Source organism: Oratosquilla oratoria, chromosome 29 (genome assembly GCF_046742065.1).
Source record: "Oratosquilla oratoria isolate Oo_2021 chromosome 29, ASM4674206v1, whole genome shotgun sequence".
Lineage (NCBI taxonomy): Eukaryota > Metazoa > Arthropoda > Malacostraca > Stomatopoda > Squillidae > Oratosquilla > Oratosquilla oratoria.
The window spans coordinates 38,290,700-38,307,667 of NC_134805.1; the positions used below are offsets into that span (position 1 = coordinate 38,290,700).

Consider the following 16,968-nt stretch of genomic DNA (forward strand, 5'->3'; position numbering starts at 1 on the left):
ACACACTATTGTTTCATCTAGTATGTTCCATACATCCACCACTCTGTGGGGAAAGCTGTTTTTTCAGGTCTCTTCTATAATTGTCTTTTTTGAGTTTCTTTCTATGTCCTCCTCTTGTGTTTCTCTTATCCCAATTTAGTAAGTCATCTCTATCAAGGACTTCCACATCTCTCATAATTCTGTGGATGGTCAACAAGTCACCTCTTTCTCTTCTTTGTTCCAGAGTGTATTTACCTAGTTGTAATATACGGGAGGGGAGCTATGCTCATGGTGACCCGTCTTTGTATCTCTCCGCATCAAATTTTATCTTAAAATCTTGTATAGTGTTTGCACACACTGTTTTGTTGTCTAATTTGTTCCATGTATTTATTGCTCTGTGTGGGAAACTGTTCCTTTTCAAGTTTCTTCTATAACTATCCTTTTTCAAATTTTTTCCGTGTCCTCTCGTTTTACCGTTGTCCCACACTAACAAGTCGTTCCTGTCTAAAACTTCCATTCCTTTCATTATTCTGTAGATAGTCAGCAAATCTCCTCTTTCTCTTCTTTGTTCCAGAGTTGGTAGATTCAATTTGGACAGTCTTTGCTCATATGTCAGTTTGGAGAGAGTCAGTGCTAGTTTGGTTGTCACTCTTTGTAATCTTTCTAGTTTCTTAATATTCTTTTTGGTACTGGGTGTCCACAGTGATGCTGCATACTCAAGTTTTGGTCTTATTAGTGTAGTTAGTATTTTCTTTATCATTTCTTCATCCATATAAGCAAATGCCACTTTGATTGACCTTAATAAGTTTTAGGTTTCTCCGTATATTTTATTTATATGCTTATCTGGTTTCATGTCCTTTCCAATCATCACTCCTAGATGTTTTTCCGAGTTTGCTTTTTTTATTTTTTCTTCCCCAATTCTGTAATCTTTTGATATTCTGTTTTTACTCTTCCCAAATTCCATTATACTGCATTTCTTTACATTAAGTTTTACTTCCCACTTTTGAGTCCAATTCCAGATCATGTCCAGATCTTGTTGCAATGAGTTGCAGTCCTCTTCCATTTTTACCTTCTTTAGTAATTTTGCCTCATCTGCAAAGAAATTCATATAGCACTCCACGCCTTCATTCATGTCATTAATGTATACGGCGAACATGCTCGAGGCCAGTACTGATCCTTGCACATATATGCGTGTGTGTGTGTTCATTTCTAGATATTTTGTACTGGTCCCTCCCTCAAACTAATGGTTCCTCTCCATTTTTGAGAAAATATCTTTGGTTATTCCAATTTTTGCCTCAAAATTTTCTTCCTTTCACTTTTGGTAAATATTTTTCCACTCCCAAGTTTATATGTAAGAAAGAAAAAGAAAAGAAAAAAGAAAAAAAGATACATATAATGTATATCTTTAGACATAGAGAGTGAATCAAAGAATACTGGAATGGTTTGGGTATGTGGAAAGTATATGTGAAGAAAGATCAGAAAAAAGTGAAAGGCATTGATGGATGGTGTGAACTTGAGAGGAAGCCTAGGAATGAAGTAGATGGATAAGGTGAAAGGGGTATTAGATACAAGATGAATGTCTGTTGAGAAGGGAAGGGAGAGGGCAAGAGTGGAAAGTAGTTATGAATGGATGAAGAGGTGATGCAGCCACAGGGATATCTTCTTGTCTGATCTATGTGTTTAGAGTGGGTCATGGATGGCCAAGTAATGAAGCAGTGAAAGTAAACCAACTGTGGAGGTGCTGTGTCTTGCTGAATTGCCTCTGACTTGAGCAATGGGCAGAAAACATGGATGACCCTTCATCCATGAGGAGATAAGGACAATAAATGGGTTTTTGTATGGGTGTAGAGTGGGTGGATACTTTGACAGCTACCCCACCCTAAACAAGGGAAAGAGCCTTTTGGTATATGTTTGATGATTTATTTAGCATCGAGGGTGCTAGGATGGAACCATCTTGTGGAGGCCTCTTTGGGGCAGGGAATTTCATGTAGTATGTTTTTATTATGAACTAATTTGATCCTGGGCAAGCTCAATATGTCCTCACTCCGACTTCATACTTAAGTAGCAATGCTCAAGACCACTTAGCCAACAAGCATCTCTTTGGTATATGTATAAAATTAGCCTTTCTAAAGTCATATCTTCCCTGCTCACACTATTCATCCTTTAGTTCTGAATTCCTTACAGTCAAATGGACCTTGGGTACCACATGACCACTCTTCCCCATTGAACATGAGTAACCTATGGAATCAATTATTTCTTTTTGTGTTATTATTTCCCTCATGGTGGGGGGGATCCCACTTCATGCCTCTCTGTGCACTTTTACATATTCATTCCTTTGACTGATATATATTTGCTTTTTTTTTTCATCTTTTTCAAGCTTTATCTCTTCTATCTTTTGCCCCACTGCACCTTCTGTTAAACCAGCACTTGATATACACCTTTTCCTGTTTCTGTCTTGATACATATTTATCCACTCCTGCATTAAAGATTTCCATCAAAATCATCCATTTTTCTTCCACTTGTGTCTCTTCATTGTAGAATTTTTCCCAATTTGCATTCTATAAAAAATCTTAATTTTCCCAAAGTACGTTTTATTATACATCAGTCTTCCTTTTCTACATTTCTCATTTCTCTCTATATATATTTCTTCCTTTAGTTCAAACTCTTAATATGTGATTACTTTTCCCAAATGGTGTTTTGTATTCAATTTTATCCACAATTTCTGGTTATGATGTAAATATTAGATATAGTCTCAATGGTTCTTCATTACTTCTATATCTGGTATTTTCTTTTACCCATTGTGTCTTTTATGTGTGTGTGTGTGCATGAACGTGAGATGATATTTTGGTATGATTGTTTAAACAACTTATTTACAACTCACCGTTTCTAGTTTCTGCGCTCTCTCTTCAAGTACTTTCTGGAATGGTGTGAGTTGTTGCTGCCGTTCCTTCTCCTGTTCTTTCAGCACTTGTTTGTCTTTGTGCTTCTCCATGGCCTTCTGAAGTTCACTCTTCTGATTCAAAACATTTAAACCCCTGTAAAAATGGAAACAAAGTTAGTTTACCCTTTCAAATTACTATAACAACTGTTCCTTGTTTTTTCTTCACCGGAAACTCTTAGTCTCATACTACCCATGATTCCTTGGTCCTCCCATAGATCTAATTTTCTAACATACCTATACTCAAATTCTTGTAGGATTCCAAATTAATCTATATCTTTGATTTCCAATTATCATATTTAGGTTTGAACTCGTGTATTGTTTGAGCTTGGACTATATCACCTTCTTAGCTATTTCACATATACATTTATATGGAAAACTATTTCTTCACATCCTTTTTGACATGTGGACTTACTTAATTTACTTTCATAACCTCTTAAAGCTCTCCCATTTTTAATCAGTTCTCTTCTTTCAATGCAGTCTATCCCTTTTAGTGACCTGAACACTATAATCATGTCACCTCTTTCTTCAATCTTTCAAAGTTGGTAGACCCAGTACTTTTAGTCTTTCCTCATATGGTTTATCTGCCAGGCTGGGGACCAGCTTGGTTGCTGCCCTTTGTATTCTCTCAATCTTATTTATATCCTTCATTTTGTGTGGGGAACATACTAGTGATAAATATCCCAGTCTTGGACATATCAGGGTTTTGATGATTTTTTTCATCATCTCTTCATTCATATAATGGAACGCCACTTTAACCTTCTGCAGTGGTCCTTATGTCTCTCCCACAATCCTGCTGGTATGTATATCAGGTGACAGGATGTCTTTTATCCTCTTCTGCTTTTGTAATGTGTTTGCTTCCCAAAGAATGGTTTATGGATGGCCTTTTGCCACTATTGCTCATTTCTCGTACTTTGCATTTCTTGGTATTGAATTTCAATTCCCATTCTTGGCTCCATGCAAAAATAGTATCTAGATCTTTTTGCAATATTCTACTGTCGTCCTCATTTTTCACACTTATGATTTTTCCATCATCTGCAAACATGTTAGCATAGCTTGTTCCTTCCATCATGTCATTTATATAGACAATAAACATTATTGGTGCAAGCACTGAACCTTGTGGAACTCCACTCATTACTGCTCTTCAGCTTGACATTTTGTCCTTTACAATTGTCCTCATAAGTCTTTAATTCATTCTAATAGTTTACCTCTCAGTCCTCCAACATGCTCCAATTTCCACACAGTTGACAGTGAGATACTTTATCAAATGCCTTCTCTAAGTCCAAGTAGACACAGTCCACCAACCCCTCTCTCTCTTGCAGCACATCAATCACTCTCAAGTAAAAGCTTAAAAGGTTCTTCTGTGTCCTTTCTGTGGTTGTTGCACCTGGGGTAGTTTGAATCTATGGCTACACCTATTCTGTATTAGTAATGTCTTACCCTAGAACTGCGAACAAAGAACAGATGTTGTCATGTGCCATCACCCACATGATGGTACTTAATGCCTTATGAGTTTCATCACTACAGGGTTGAAATGCATGTTAATTATTAATGGCACAGAACCTAGAGTTTCTAACTGGTTTGTTTTTGAAGTCTGGTCACTTACATTTTCTGGTTGAAGAGGAGTTCTCTGTGCAGGTTCTTCTTGTCGCTGGATTCAAGGCAAGGGTTAATGAGCTTCTTGGGCATAATAAGTCCTTTATCATCCAACCTGCTATGCATTGGAGACTTGTTGTTGGCCTCCTTCAGGGGGTCCTTCTGTGGCTGTTCCTTCTGGTCTTTGCTGTTAGATATCCTGTCAAAAGGAAAGAATTATCATCCTTATATCAAGTAGCAATGAATACATTGAATACAAAAATAAACTATGAAAACTGCTTAGGAAATTCCTCATAATATACATGGAAACTAAGGCAGATTGACAAACAAATGGCTTACCAGCTCCTTTATAAATGAGGAAGGGCCTTTTGTCATATGTATGTACTAATGTATTTACCTAGTTGTGTTTTACAGGAAGGGGAGCTATGCTCGTGGTGTCCTGTCTTCATATCTCATTTTATCTAGACTGTTTTTAAATTCGTGTATTGTTTTTGCACACACCACTTTCTCATCTAACTTGTTCCAAATGTCTATTACTCTGTGGGTAAAGCTGTTCTTTTTCAGATCTCTTCTATAACTGTCTTTCTTGATTTTCTTTCCGTGTCCTCTTGTATTTCTACTATCCCATTTTATTAGATCCTATCAATATTTTCTATGCCTTTCATGACTCTATAAATAGTTATCAAGTCTCCTCTCTCTCTTCTTTGCTCTAATGTCTGTAGCTAGTCTCTCTTCATATGATAGTTCTGAGAGTGTTGGTGCCAATTTTGTAATTGCTCTTTGTATTCTTTCAAGTTTTGTTATATATTTTTTTGTACTTGGTGACCACGTTGTCGCTGCATATTCCAATCTTGGTCTTATCAAAGTGACTACTATTTTCTTCACCATTTCTTCATCCAGGTATGTAAATGCCACTTTGATTGTTCTTATTAAATTATAAGTTTCTCAAAAAATTTTGTTTATATGTTTCTCAGGGGACATTTTATTCATAATAATGACTCCCAGGTCATTCTCATTTTCTTCTTTTCTAATTCTTCTTCTCCCAATTTATATGATCCCACTATTCTTTTATTGCTTCTTCCAAATTCCATTATACTACACTTCTTAATTTTGAATTCCATCTTCCATTTCTTACTCCATTCCCATACTTTATTGAGATCACTCTGCAGCGACTCACAACTCTTCTTCAATGTTCACTTTTTTCAACAGTTTTGCATCATCCATAAAGAAGCTCATATAACTTTCAATTCCTTTATCCATATCATTAATATATATAGCAAACATTATTGGGGCCAAAATTGTTCCTTGTGGAACTCCACTAATCACTTCATCCCAATTAGAATGTTTGTCTCTTATCACCACTCTCATTTTTCTTTCATGCAAGAAGTCTTCCATCCACTTCAGTAGTTTGCCCTGTATTCCTCCTACAGTTTCTAATTTCTTTAGCAATTTCTTATGTGGCACATTATCAAAAGCTTTTTTCAGGTCTAGAAATGCACAATTAGCCCATCCATCTCTTTCTTGTATTATATCTATTAGTCTTGAATAGAAATGCATCAAGTTTGTGACACATGATCTTCCTTGTCTAAATCCAAATTGCCTTGTATTTAGTACAGTATTTTTTTTTACCCATCTAATTTTGATAACTAACTTACTCGGATTCTACAACACAGTTATCTTGAATTATGACAAAGAAACAATATAGATTTAATATATCTAGACTTTGCAAAAGCTTTTGATACCGTCCCACACGAAAGACTAAATACTAAATTAGCTTTACACGGAATAAGTGGTAGCCTATTAAGTTGGACTAGTAATTGGTTGAATGGTCGAAAACAGAGAGCTGTTTTAAATGGAAAAACTTCTGGATGGAAAAGTGTTACAAGTGGAGTTCCTCAGGGTTCCGTTCTTGGGCCACTTCTATTCATAGTATATATAAATGATATAGACCATGGACTAAAATCTACTGTTTCCAAATTTGCTGATAATACAAAACTGTGCAGAGTGGCAAATGATCACTCAAACCAATTAGATATTTAAGAAGATTTAGATAAATTACAGCAATGGTCTGAAAAGTGGCAAATGAAATTTAACACAAGTAAATGCAAGGTAATGCACATAGGTAAAAATAACAGTAAGTACGATTACAAGTTATTTGGAAATTCGTTAACAAAAGTGGATAGTGAAAAACATCTCGGCGTAATTATCAGAAACGACCTCAAATCATCCAAGCAGTATATTTCAGCCTCTGAGAAAGCAAATAAGATTCTGGGACTGATTGTGCGATCTTTTGATTTCAAAAGTCCATCACTCATTAACAAGCTATATAAATCGTTAGTTCGTCCACATTTGGAATATGCTGTTTCTGTATGGTCACCGAATCTCATTAAAGACATTAACAGACTGGAAAAAGTACAACGGCGAGCCACAAAACTGATTCCAAATATCAAAAATAAATCATACGAAAATCGACTAAAACACATGAATCTGTTTTCCCTAAAAAAGCGTAGACTCAGAGGTGACTTGATACAGGTCTTTAAGATTTTAAAGGGAATTGACAACATCAAAAGTGACAAAATTTTCACATTGAATGAGAATCAGACAAGAAACAATGGTCTCAAACTGTCCAGAAATAGATTCAATTTGGAAGTGGGTAGAAACAACTTTGCCAACCGTGTAGTTAATGAATGGAATAAACTTCCTGCACAGGTAGTGCAATGTAGTTCAGTTTGAAGCTTTAAGAATCATTTAGATAAATACCTAAGTAAGATGTTGTAATGATTATAATTTATGTTATATTATTTGTTTTTGTTTTGTTATCTTTTGTCTGTCTGATTTTCATTTATTATTAGTTATATGTCAATTTATTATTATTTACTATTTATCTGTTTGTTTATTATTTAACTATACCTATGCATTCATTTATGTATTTTATTTGTTATTTACATTATTATAGTTTTTATTTATTATCTTATTACTAATAGGATTTATTTTTCGCATCCGACCTAGATATGGATCAAAAGTTCTCCTGTCGGTATGCTCTGCCTTTGTAATCCTTTGTAATTTTAGCTACCGTACTTGTAAGAGAGACCGGTCTATAGTTTCTAGGGTCTTCTTTGTTTCCCCCTTTATATATTGGTACTATATTTGCTCTTTTCCAATTTTCTGGAACTTTTCCTTCGTTCAATGAACAGCTTATTAGACTATGTATTTTGTCAGTTCGTTCCTGCATTCTCTCAAAATCCAGTTTACAATTTCATCTGGACTATGCGATTTTCTGACATCAAGATTACTCAAGTGAGTCATTATTTCTTTCCTTGTTACTTCTATCTCTTTCATAGGGGGACTTTTCCCTCCCACTTGACATCTCTAAGTTGTATGTTCTCCCTCGTAAACACTGATTTAGTTGCTCATAATTTCTGCCATTTCTATTTCCTCTGTGTATTCAATTCCTCCTTGTAGTTTCACTAATTCTTGTTTGTTTTTCAGTTTGTTGTTTACAAATTTATAAAATAGTTTTGATTGATCTTTATATTTTTCTATAACATCCTTTTTGTATTTTCTCTTTTCTTCTCTGTGCACCTGTACATATTAGTTTCTATAACTGGTATTTTCCATTTTTCGGGTCTTTTGTATTTCCTCTATTTTATCCAAGCTTTATCTCTTTTGTCTTTTAACCTCATTACATCTTTTGATGCACCAACATTTTACATATCCTTTTTCTTGTTTTTGTCTTTGAACATACTTTTCCACTCCTTATGATTTTTTGTCAAAATTTTCCATTTCTCTTCTACTGCTGTTTCCTCCTTGTGTATCCTTTCCCAGTCTGCTTTTTGGAAATATTCTCATCTTTTCAAAATTTGTTTCTCCATACATCAATCTTCCCTTTCTATATTGTTCGTTTTTTCCCATGTATTTTTCTTTAGTTCCAGTTCAACTAATATGAGGTCACTTTTACTTAGTGGTGTCTTGTCCACTATTTCAGGTTCTGATGTGATTATTAGGTCCAGTCTCGATGGCTCTTCCTCATTTCTATACCTAGTATTCTCTTGTATCCATTGTGTCATTGTATGTTCTATAATCATATCAAGTACATTTCCCCATAGGCCGTCTCCACCCTTCACTGTCATCTCTTCCCAGCAGATTTCTTTACAATTAAAGTCACCTATTATAACTATTCCGTCCTCCATCTTCCATTATCTTCTTCAGTGCTATCCTTGTGTCTTCTAACATATTTTTGTGTTCTCTCTCTTCCCACGAAGCCGTTTTAGGAGGCACATAATTTACCACAAACTTCCTGCTCATCTTGTCCCTGTGCTCTATTTCCCCCATAATCATCACTATTCTTTCCATACTGTATGTAACATTCCTCATATTTATGACCTTCTTCGTCAGGAACATAACTCCACCCCCTTGTTTTACTTCTCTGTTTCTAATCCAATAATTATATGCACCATGTCTTACACTGTTGGGTGGTAATGGACCTCTCAATTTTGTCTCTACAATTCCCATCATAGCAGGTTCTTTTTCCTTCAGGTAATCAGTTCATTCAAGACCGTTATTAAGCCATCTATATTTGTAAAAGACACTTTTAATTTTCTGTTCACTCAATCCTGTTTTCTGTTTCCTTTCTGTTTTTCTCTACTATGAACCATTTTCTCACTTTCATATCCACTACTCTCCAATAGAATTTCTCTTTGTCTGACTCTGTTCTGTTGTCGTTTTTTTTTCCCTTAGCTTCGATTTTTTTCTTCCTCTTTCCTCTTTATTCATCTCTCTTTTTATCCATACTTATTTGTACTTATAACTTTCTGCTAGTTTCCCTGTTTTTTGATAAGACAATCTCTGCTGTTGTTTGTGACCTGAATTTAACCTTAATTTGTCTGGTCGTGTCTATACTGTTTTTCTCTAGCCTATAAATATCTTTGACTTCTTTCTCTATTTCTTGTTCACCTTCTTGAACAATAATTATATGCACAATGTCTTACACTATTGGGTGGTAATGGACCTCTCAATTTTGTCTCTACAATTCCCATCTTAGCAGGTTCTTTTTCCTTCAGGTAATCATTTAGTTCATTCAAGACCGTTATTAAGCCATCTATATTTGTAAAAGACACTTTTAATTTTCTGTTCACTCAATCCTGTTTTCTGCTTCCCTTCTGTTTTTCTCTACTATGAACCATTTTCTCACTTTCATATCCACTACTCTCCAATAGAATTTCTCTTTGTCTGACTCTGTTCTGTTGTCGTTTGTTTTCCTTAGCTTCGATTTTTTTCTCCCTCTTTCCTCTTTATTCATCTCTCTTTTTATCCATACTTATTTGTACTTATAACTTTCTGCTAGTTTCCCTGTTTTTGATAAGACAATCTCTGCTGTTGTTTGTGACCTGAATTTAACCTTAATTTGTCTGGTCGTGTCTATACTGTTTTTCTCTAGCCTATAAATTTCTTTGATTTATTTCTCTATTTCTTGTTCACCTTCTTGAAATATTTCAATACCTTGTTTACTTTTTCTTTCTCATCCCATACTCTTGTAGTCCTATTTGGATTATGCTTCTCTTCCATTCCTAGCATAATTGTACATCTTTTTTATCTGCTCTCTTACTATATTCTCCTCTCTCATCACTTTAGTAACTGTATCCTGAGTGTGTTCCTTCATCTGTTGTTTTACTATATCTCTAAATTCAATTTTGTTATCCTCCTGGACTTTTTTCAACCAATTACCTCTTTTGCTATGACTCTTTATTTTCTTTATTATTCCTCTTTAATTCCTCATTCTCATCCTTTACTTCTTTTAACTGTCTTTTTAATTCTTCTACTTCTTTAGTCAGGTTTTGATTCTCTTTCTTTAGTTCTTCCAATTTATCAACTCTTTGTGTAATTGTTGTGAGTTGGCTAAACCTAACCTCACATGATTCGTTCATTTTTGTTACCTTTTCTTCTAGACTTGCTAATCGGGGGAGGTTGTCATCTCCTCCCTCATTAAATCCATAGAAGTAATTATCTTCACTTTCCATTGAGCTGCTCTTATCTATATTCCTAGTTTTAATCCCCTTACTTGTTCAACATCAGCTGTGTCGTCTGCACATCGTTTTTTACATTCCTTCTGGCGTTTGAGGCATGTTCAACCCCTTCCTCATTTCCTTCCATTTTCTTCAATAATATCTCCCCCTCGCCTTTTTTTCTACCTGCTCACTACACTACGAGCTTTCCCCTTCCCTACTAATACAACACAGGTACTCCCTCGTAGCTGAAATTCATGAAAGTTGTTTTTTTCTGGAGTTCTAATCTTCGCCGTCAATCCGACGATGTGTGTGTGTGTGTGTGTGTTAGGCTGGTTTGAAGGCAAACTTTGAGGGAGAGAACTTGTTTTAGAAAGGAACGTTGGGTGCCAATAATTATAGCTCACTCTAAGTGTGAGGAAGGGGGAAAGACAAGAAGGGCAGTGATGACTGTCCATTTCAAGTCGTGTCCCAACTTGGTCTGCTTGTGGGGGAGGGGGGGGGAGGTGAGAGAGCAACGGAGGCCTCAAGCCAGGATCACAGTGTGATGCTCCAAAGCGATCTGAATCTTCGGCGTTCTGTCCGGTCTTTATATACGTGGGTCGGATACCCATGCTCCTAATTGGCGCGAGGTCAAGGTTGATGCCTGGGAAGTCAGACGCAAAGCATTCTTATGCTTCTGAATCACCAAGTATGGACGTGCGTTCCTTGAAGAATCCAGTGTTCATCATCACGTGGTCAGGCGAGGCTCTGGTTGAGTCATCATTGGGACCGACGTTGGTACTGCACGAGTCCCTCAAGGAGATTTTGTCCCCCGCGTGGGCCTCAAGGAAGCCTTTGTCAATCCAATGCAGCCGGGTGGCGTGTGTCCCATAGAACCTCTTTGTGGGTCGGCAAGGTCATGGGATGGGCCAGTAAAAGAGATGACGGAGGAGTGAGGACTAGAAGTGAGGGCAGCTTCCTAACATGCCCCCGTGGAAGTCGAGGTTGGAAGTGAAGTCATGTGGAGATTCGACAAGAAATCGTCAAGGTAATTGTCCTCACGACGGGGCCGGAACTTGAAGGTAGAGCTGGCCATCAGACTGCAGGGGTAGCAGGTGGCGGTGGTCCGTTTGCCACAAAGTAGCAAACCTCAGGGCACTCGGCTACTCCTGTGGGACTGGAGTTGTCCTGTACGTCTTGAGTGACGTCAAAGAGGTTGGTGCATCTCAGGAGGCTGCTCAGGGGACCTTGTACCTTGAATGCATCCCAGCACCACATCACATGGTGGCACTGGTAGCGTGACTGCAACATCTCCCTGAAAAAACAGACACTTGGGAATGGTCATGGTTAGCAGGTGGAGTGTTAGGTCACCCATGGGGTCGTGGTCTTGACAGTCAAGGTTGCTAGTCAATTTTACTGGAGTCGAGGTGAGAGACATTGTGATCTCCGTTGAGTGTGTAGGTGGGCCAAGGTGGGGACACTCACAGCTCTAGTTTGCTAAATAATCAAGTGGCGGTGGCAGTAAGCCACGGATATACCTGTGGTGGGCAAGAGTGTAGGTAGTCGAGCTGGCAGGCAGCGGCGGTAGACGATATGGCAGACAAATGGTGGCAGATATGGTAAGCAAGTGTGTAGGAAGTGTAAATGGCAGTTGGAAGACATGGCAGGAAGCGACGGCAGTCGAGCTAGTGGGCAGGCAAACTGGCAGTCGTGCTGGCAGGTGATCTGGCAGACAAATGGCAACAGTCAAGCTCGTGAGCAGGCGCACTGGCAGTTGTTAGACCTGGCAGGTCAAGTGGCGGCAGTCGAGTTGGCAGCAGTGGCAGATGATCTGGCAGATCAAGTGGCAGCAGTCGATCTGGTGGTAATCGAGCGGCTGGCAGTCGGCAGAGCTGGGGATCGGGGCACAAACGTTGGGCAGCCAAATGTTAGGCTGGTTTGAAAGCAAACTCTGATGGAGATAGAAAGTGATGCTGGGCACCAATAATAATAACTCGCTCTAATTGTGAGAAAGGGGGGAGAGACATGGAGGGAGGTGACGACTGTGGGTTTCATGCCCCAACTTGGTCTGCTTGTGGGGGAGGAGGGGGAGGTGTCAAAGCAATGGAGGCAGCTAGCCGGCCTCACAGCGTGATGCTCCAAAGCGATCTGAATCTTCAGCGTTCCGTCCGGTCTTTATACACACGGGTCGGGTCATGACCCGTGCTCTTAATTGGCGTGAGGTCAAGGTTGATGCCTGGGAAGTCGGACGCAAAACGTTCTTATGCTGCTGAGTCACATATTATGGACATGCATTCCTCAAAGAATCCAGTGTTCATCATCATGTGGTCAGGCCAGGTTCTGGTCAAGTCATCACTGGGACTGATGTTGGTACTGCATGTGAGTTCCTCAAGGAGGCTTTGTCCCCCTACACCCCCACCCCGTGGGCCTCAAGGAAGCTTTGGTCAATCCGACGCAGCCAGGTGGCACAGTGCGAGCGTGTACCATGGGACCTCTTTATGGGTCGGCCAGGTCGTGGGACGGACCATTAGAAGAAATAAGGAAGAGAGGAGTGAGGACTAGAAGTGAGGGCAACTTCCTAACAATATATCATTTTTCCTTCCATCAGATAATGATCTGACAATCCAATGCCTTCTCCCATAAATACATTTATATCCAGAACTCTTCCAACCCTCCTTTTGGGTGCCACTACACATACCTCATTACTCAGCTTTTGGCTTTTCTACTCTACCATTGATATCCCCTACCACAACATTAAATTTTCTCCCAGGATGCAACACTTCACCCCATACATCACAGTATGGAAGACTTCATTGTGCACAATCATGCACACTAGCAACACAACATATAATCTATATGGGATTTGTGGGATAACCCTGTTCCAGCCACGGCATTCGTCAGGGAGACGCAACTGCTCGGCCAAAGTCTAGGGAACGACAACAACAACTTTCTTCCCACTGAAATAAATCCAAAGTTCTTCTTTGTCTTCACTTTTCACCTAGGCATCCCATCCCAATTTTATCTTTGACAACATATCCTTGAGGACACTCCACTTCACTCCACATATTTTCTTATCTCATCAATTATCAGCAGAGCTACTCCTTCCCTCCTTCGCCACCCTCCCACACTCCAACTTACTTTTACTTTTCCATTTCATTCTACCTCCTGTGACCAACCTATTGACAATGCCATCAAATGGCTACGTGACAAAAATCACCCATTCTACTCCCACGAAGTGGAAGTGAGAAAACCCAAGGCAAGTCAGTTGTGGCAAGCTGCTGTTAATCTATTTTTTTTTATTTGTTATTATATATACATATATACATATATATATATATAAATATATATTTATTTATATATATAAATATATATATATATATATATATATGCATAAAAAATCACTAGGAAATTTCCCAGTGGTTTTTTCTGCATATTATTTTCACGTGTGACTTGTGAATTACTGCAACATATATATATATATATATATGTATATATATATATATATTTATATACAGTATATATATATATATATATATATATATATATAGAGTCTGAAGTTTGGGTTGCCTCCCTACCTGGCCAAGGCTACCAGGAAGCAACGCAAGAAGCCCGCAGTGGATCCCAGAAATCTAACTCATGATCACTTACTCATGAGTTCGACACTAGGCCACATGACAACCTGTTCAAAGTGTTATTGTTGTTGTTGATGAGAACTGTTGTTTACCAGTTCTTCCGTCCTCATGGAGCATCTCAGACCTCTAGTGTATAAGAAGGTGTCGAGTACTTACGCGTTGACCCTGTTGTTCCGGGAAACGAGATTAGTTTTCGCAATGGATGAGTTTCTGGCTTCCGAAGACTCTTCGTCACTGTAGTCTGGTTCCGGAATCATGGCGCCGTAGACAACCTCTGGAAGTATACACATGGGTCTCAGTCCAATCATAAAGAATTACAACTAGATATAAAATTAGCCTTGTTTATGATAAAGAACTTAAAAGTCTGTGAGGTATAATTTACAATTAAAAATACAATTAAAGGCATGACTTTCTTTTTTAAAACTTTTTTTTCATTTAAAAGACCTAAGATGTACTTTTTTTTAAAGACCTATTATGTACTTTTTTAAGACCTAGGATATCCTATTTCAAGACTTAAGATGTTCTTTTTTAAAGACCTAAGAAGTACTTTTTTAAGACCTAGGATATCCTATTTTAAGACTTAAGATGTTCTTTTTTAAAGACCTAAGATATATATATATATATATATATATATATATATATATATATATATAATGTATATATATATATATATATATATATATATATATAAATACATTTTCTAAAAATCTAAGATGCACTTTTTTAAAGACCTAATATGTATTTTTGCAAGACCTAAGATGTGTTTTTTTAAGATCTAAGTACTTTTTTCTTCAAGGTCTAAGATGTACTTTTTTGAAAAACCAAAAATGTAATTTTTTAAGACCTAAAGTGTATTTTTTAGACTTAAGATGTACATATTTTTAGTAATTTTCTAAAATTAAAATTCCTTTATATATTTGTCTCCGACTTTATCAAACCAGAACAAAAAGGTGAAATAATGGAAAATCAATGGTAGCTCCAATTTCTGTTTCAACCTAAAAAAAAAAAAAAATCTGAAATGTTGCACTGTTAACAATAAAAAATTATCTTACATGGCGTAAAAAAAGTGCATTGCAGCCCTAGCCAGCTACAGGAACTACATTTAATGATCTATTTCATCTAAACTACTCAAGGGCGTGATGTGTGTATTCTCCCCCGAACTTAAGGGTAGCCTATAAAGATGCATCTACAAAATTGGGTAGCCTACTGCTGCACCCTGACACAAGCTTTCTATGTGATAGTTCAATAATATTAGAGGAGCAGGTATTTGACCAGCTTAAGTTGTATTATATATATATATATATATATATATATGTATATATATATATGTATATATATATATATATATATATATTTTTTTTTTTTTAAGAAAGTATACGCTGGACTTGTCATTTGCCCTTTATTCCGACGTTTCGAACCCTGTCCGGTGTTCGCCTTCAGGGTGATACACGTGCGGTGTACACGATAAGACGTGTATAACCGTACCTACAAGTAATACACCCCTTCACCAGCTTGACTGGTGATAGCCGCAATAATGTAATAATAATAATGGTAATGATAATAATGATAATAATAATAATATCGCATGTAGCCCATTAACTGACAGGCTACTCAAACCCAACCTGGGGTAAAAACAGGAATTCTCTTGCCTTACCTGGGGCTAATCAGGAACGCCCTCTACACGCGGGAAGTGAAATCTACTCACTTACCGTAAATTACACACACACACCTCTCACGAACATAGCCGCATCCCACGCACAAACATATACACTTCCTTTTTCATCGACTAAAATTCGTTTCCTTTCTCACTTTCTCTTATACTACATCTTCTCATTTCAGTTTACCTTCCACTAAAGATTTTTCCGTTTTTCCCCCTTTCTCTCCTACTACGTCTCCTACCATTTTCCAAACTTTCGTTCGTGATATAATCTGCTCTTCCTCCCGGCATTGACGCCGCCGTCCAAGCTCCTAGCCCAGTTCTCCTAAGCCACGACAACAAATAAGCCCCTAATCGCTCGCAATTCGCCCGGTGGCAATAGCCCTCTTTTATACACTACTATCTTTTCATTTTCCTACAGACATTCTTCCCCTCCCACAAAACCCGATCCCGCGCAAGCGAGGTGGTCTTTCCTTGGAATCCAGAATCCAGTGGTAGCAATAGGAAATCTACATGAAGGGGGTCTCCCTTGTACCATGGGACAGGTAACCTCGGTAACCGTCACATTTCAGAAACAAACAAAAGTAGAACACTCAATCACCGACTGTACATATCACCTCCTCTTTCTTCATAATGGTCAAATACGTCATCGACGCACCATACCCATAATTTTAATGATAGTGACGCATCCCCCAAAACCTCCTCCTCGTAGTGTTGCACGGCCATTTCCGCCAATACCACCGAGATCGGAGAGCCCATAGGTCTCCCTACCCTTCGATGATATATCTTATCCCTGAACTTGAAAAAGGTCGAGTCCAGACACAAATCGACTAGCCCTATCAACTCCTTTGCCGTCAGTTTTTCCTTTTCTAGGAATTCTCGACTGCTCTTCACCGTGGACATGGCAGCCTGCCTTATCAGACCCTGTGGTAATTGCGTGAACATAGCTTTAACGTCAAACGACACCAAGCAATCATCCTCTTCCATGTTAATCCCTCTAAGTCTCTCTATGAAGTCCGCCGAGTTAAGCATCCTCTCTGAGCTTTCTACCAGTGGCCTCAGACGTTTGGACAAATCCCTCGCCAAGATGTAGGTAGGCGAGCCCCTGAAAGCAATAATAGGCCTTAGGGGACCCCCCCCTCGTTGTGTACATTGAGGAGTCCATAAATATTCTAAATTATA

At 38.0% G+C, this 16,968-nt stretch overlaps 1 protein-coding gene across 1 annotated transcript in view; it reads right to left on the reverse strand.

Annotated features, from left to right (window-relative positions):
* Positions 1–16,968, reverse strand: part of LOC143040719 (uncharacterized) — a 185,438-nt gene that overhangs the window by 8,578 nt on the left and 159,892 nt on the right. The window contains exons 4-6 of the mRNA XM_076212086.1: positions 14,286–14,403; positions 4,524–4,712; positions 2,861–3,014 (exon numbers count right to left, since the gene is read on the reverse strand). Coding sequence (XP_076068201.1) covers positions 2,861–3,014; positions 4,524–4,712; positions 14,286–14,403 — 461 coding nt within the window. The remainder of the gene's footprint in view (positions 1–2,860; positions 3,015–4,523; positions 4,713–14,285; positions 14,404–16,968) is intronic.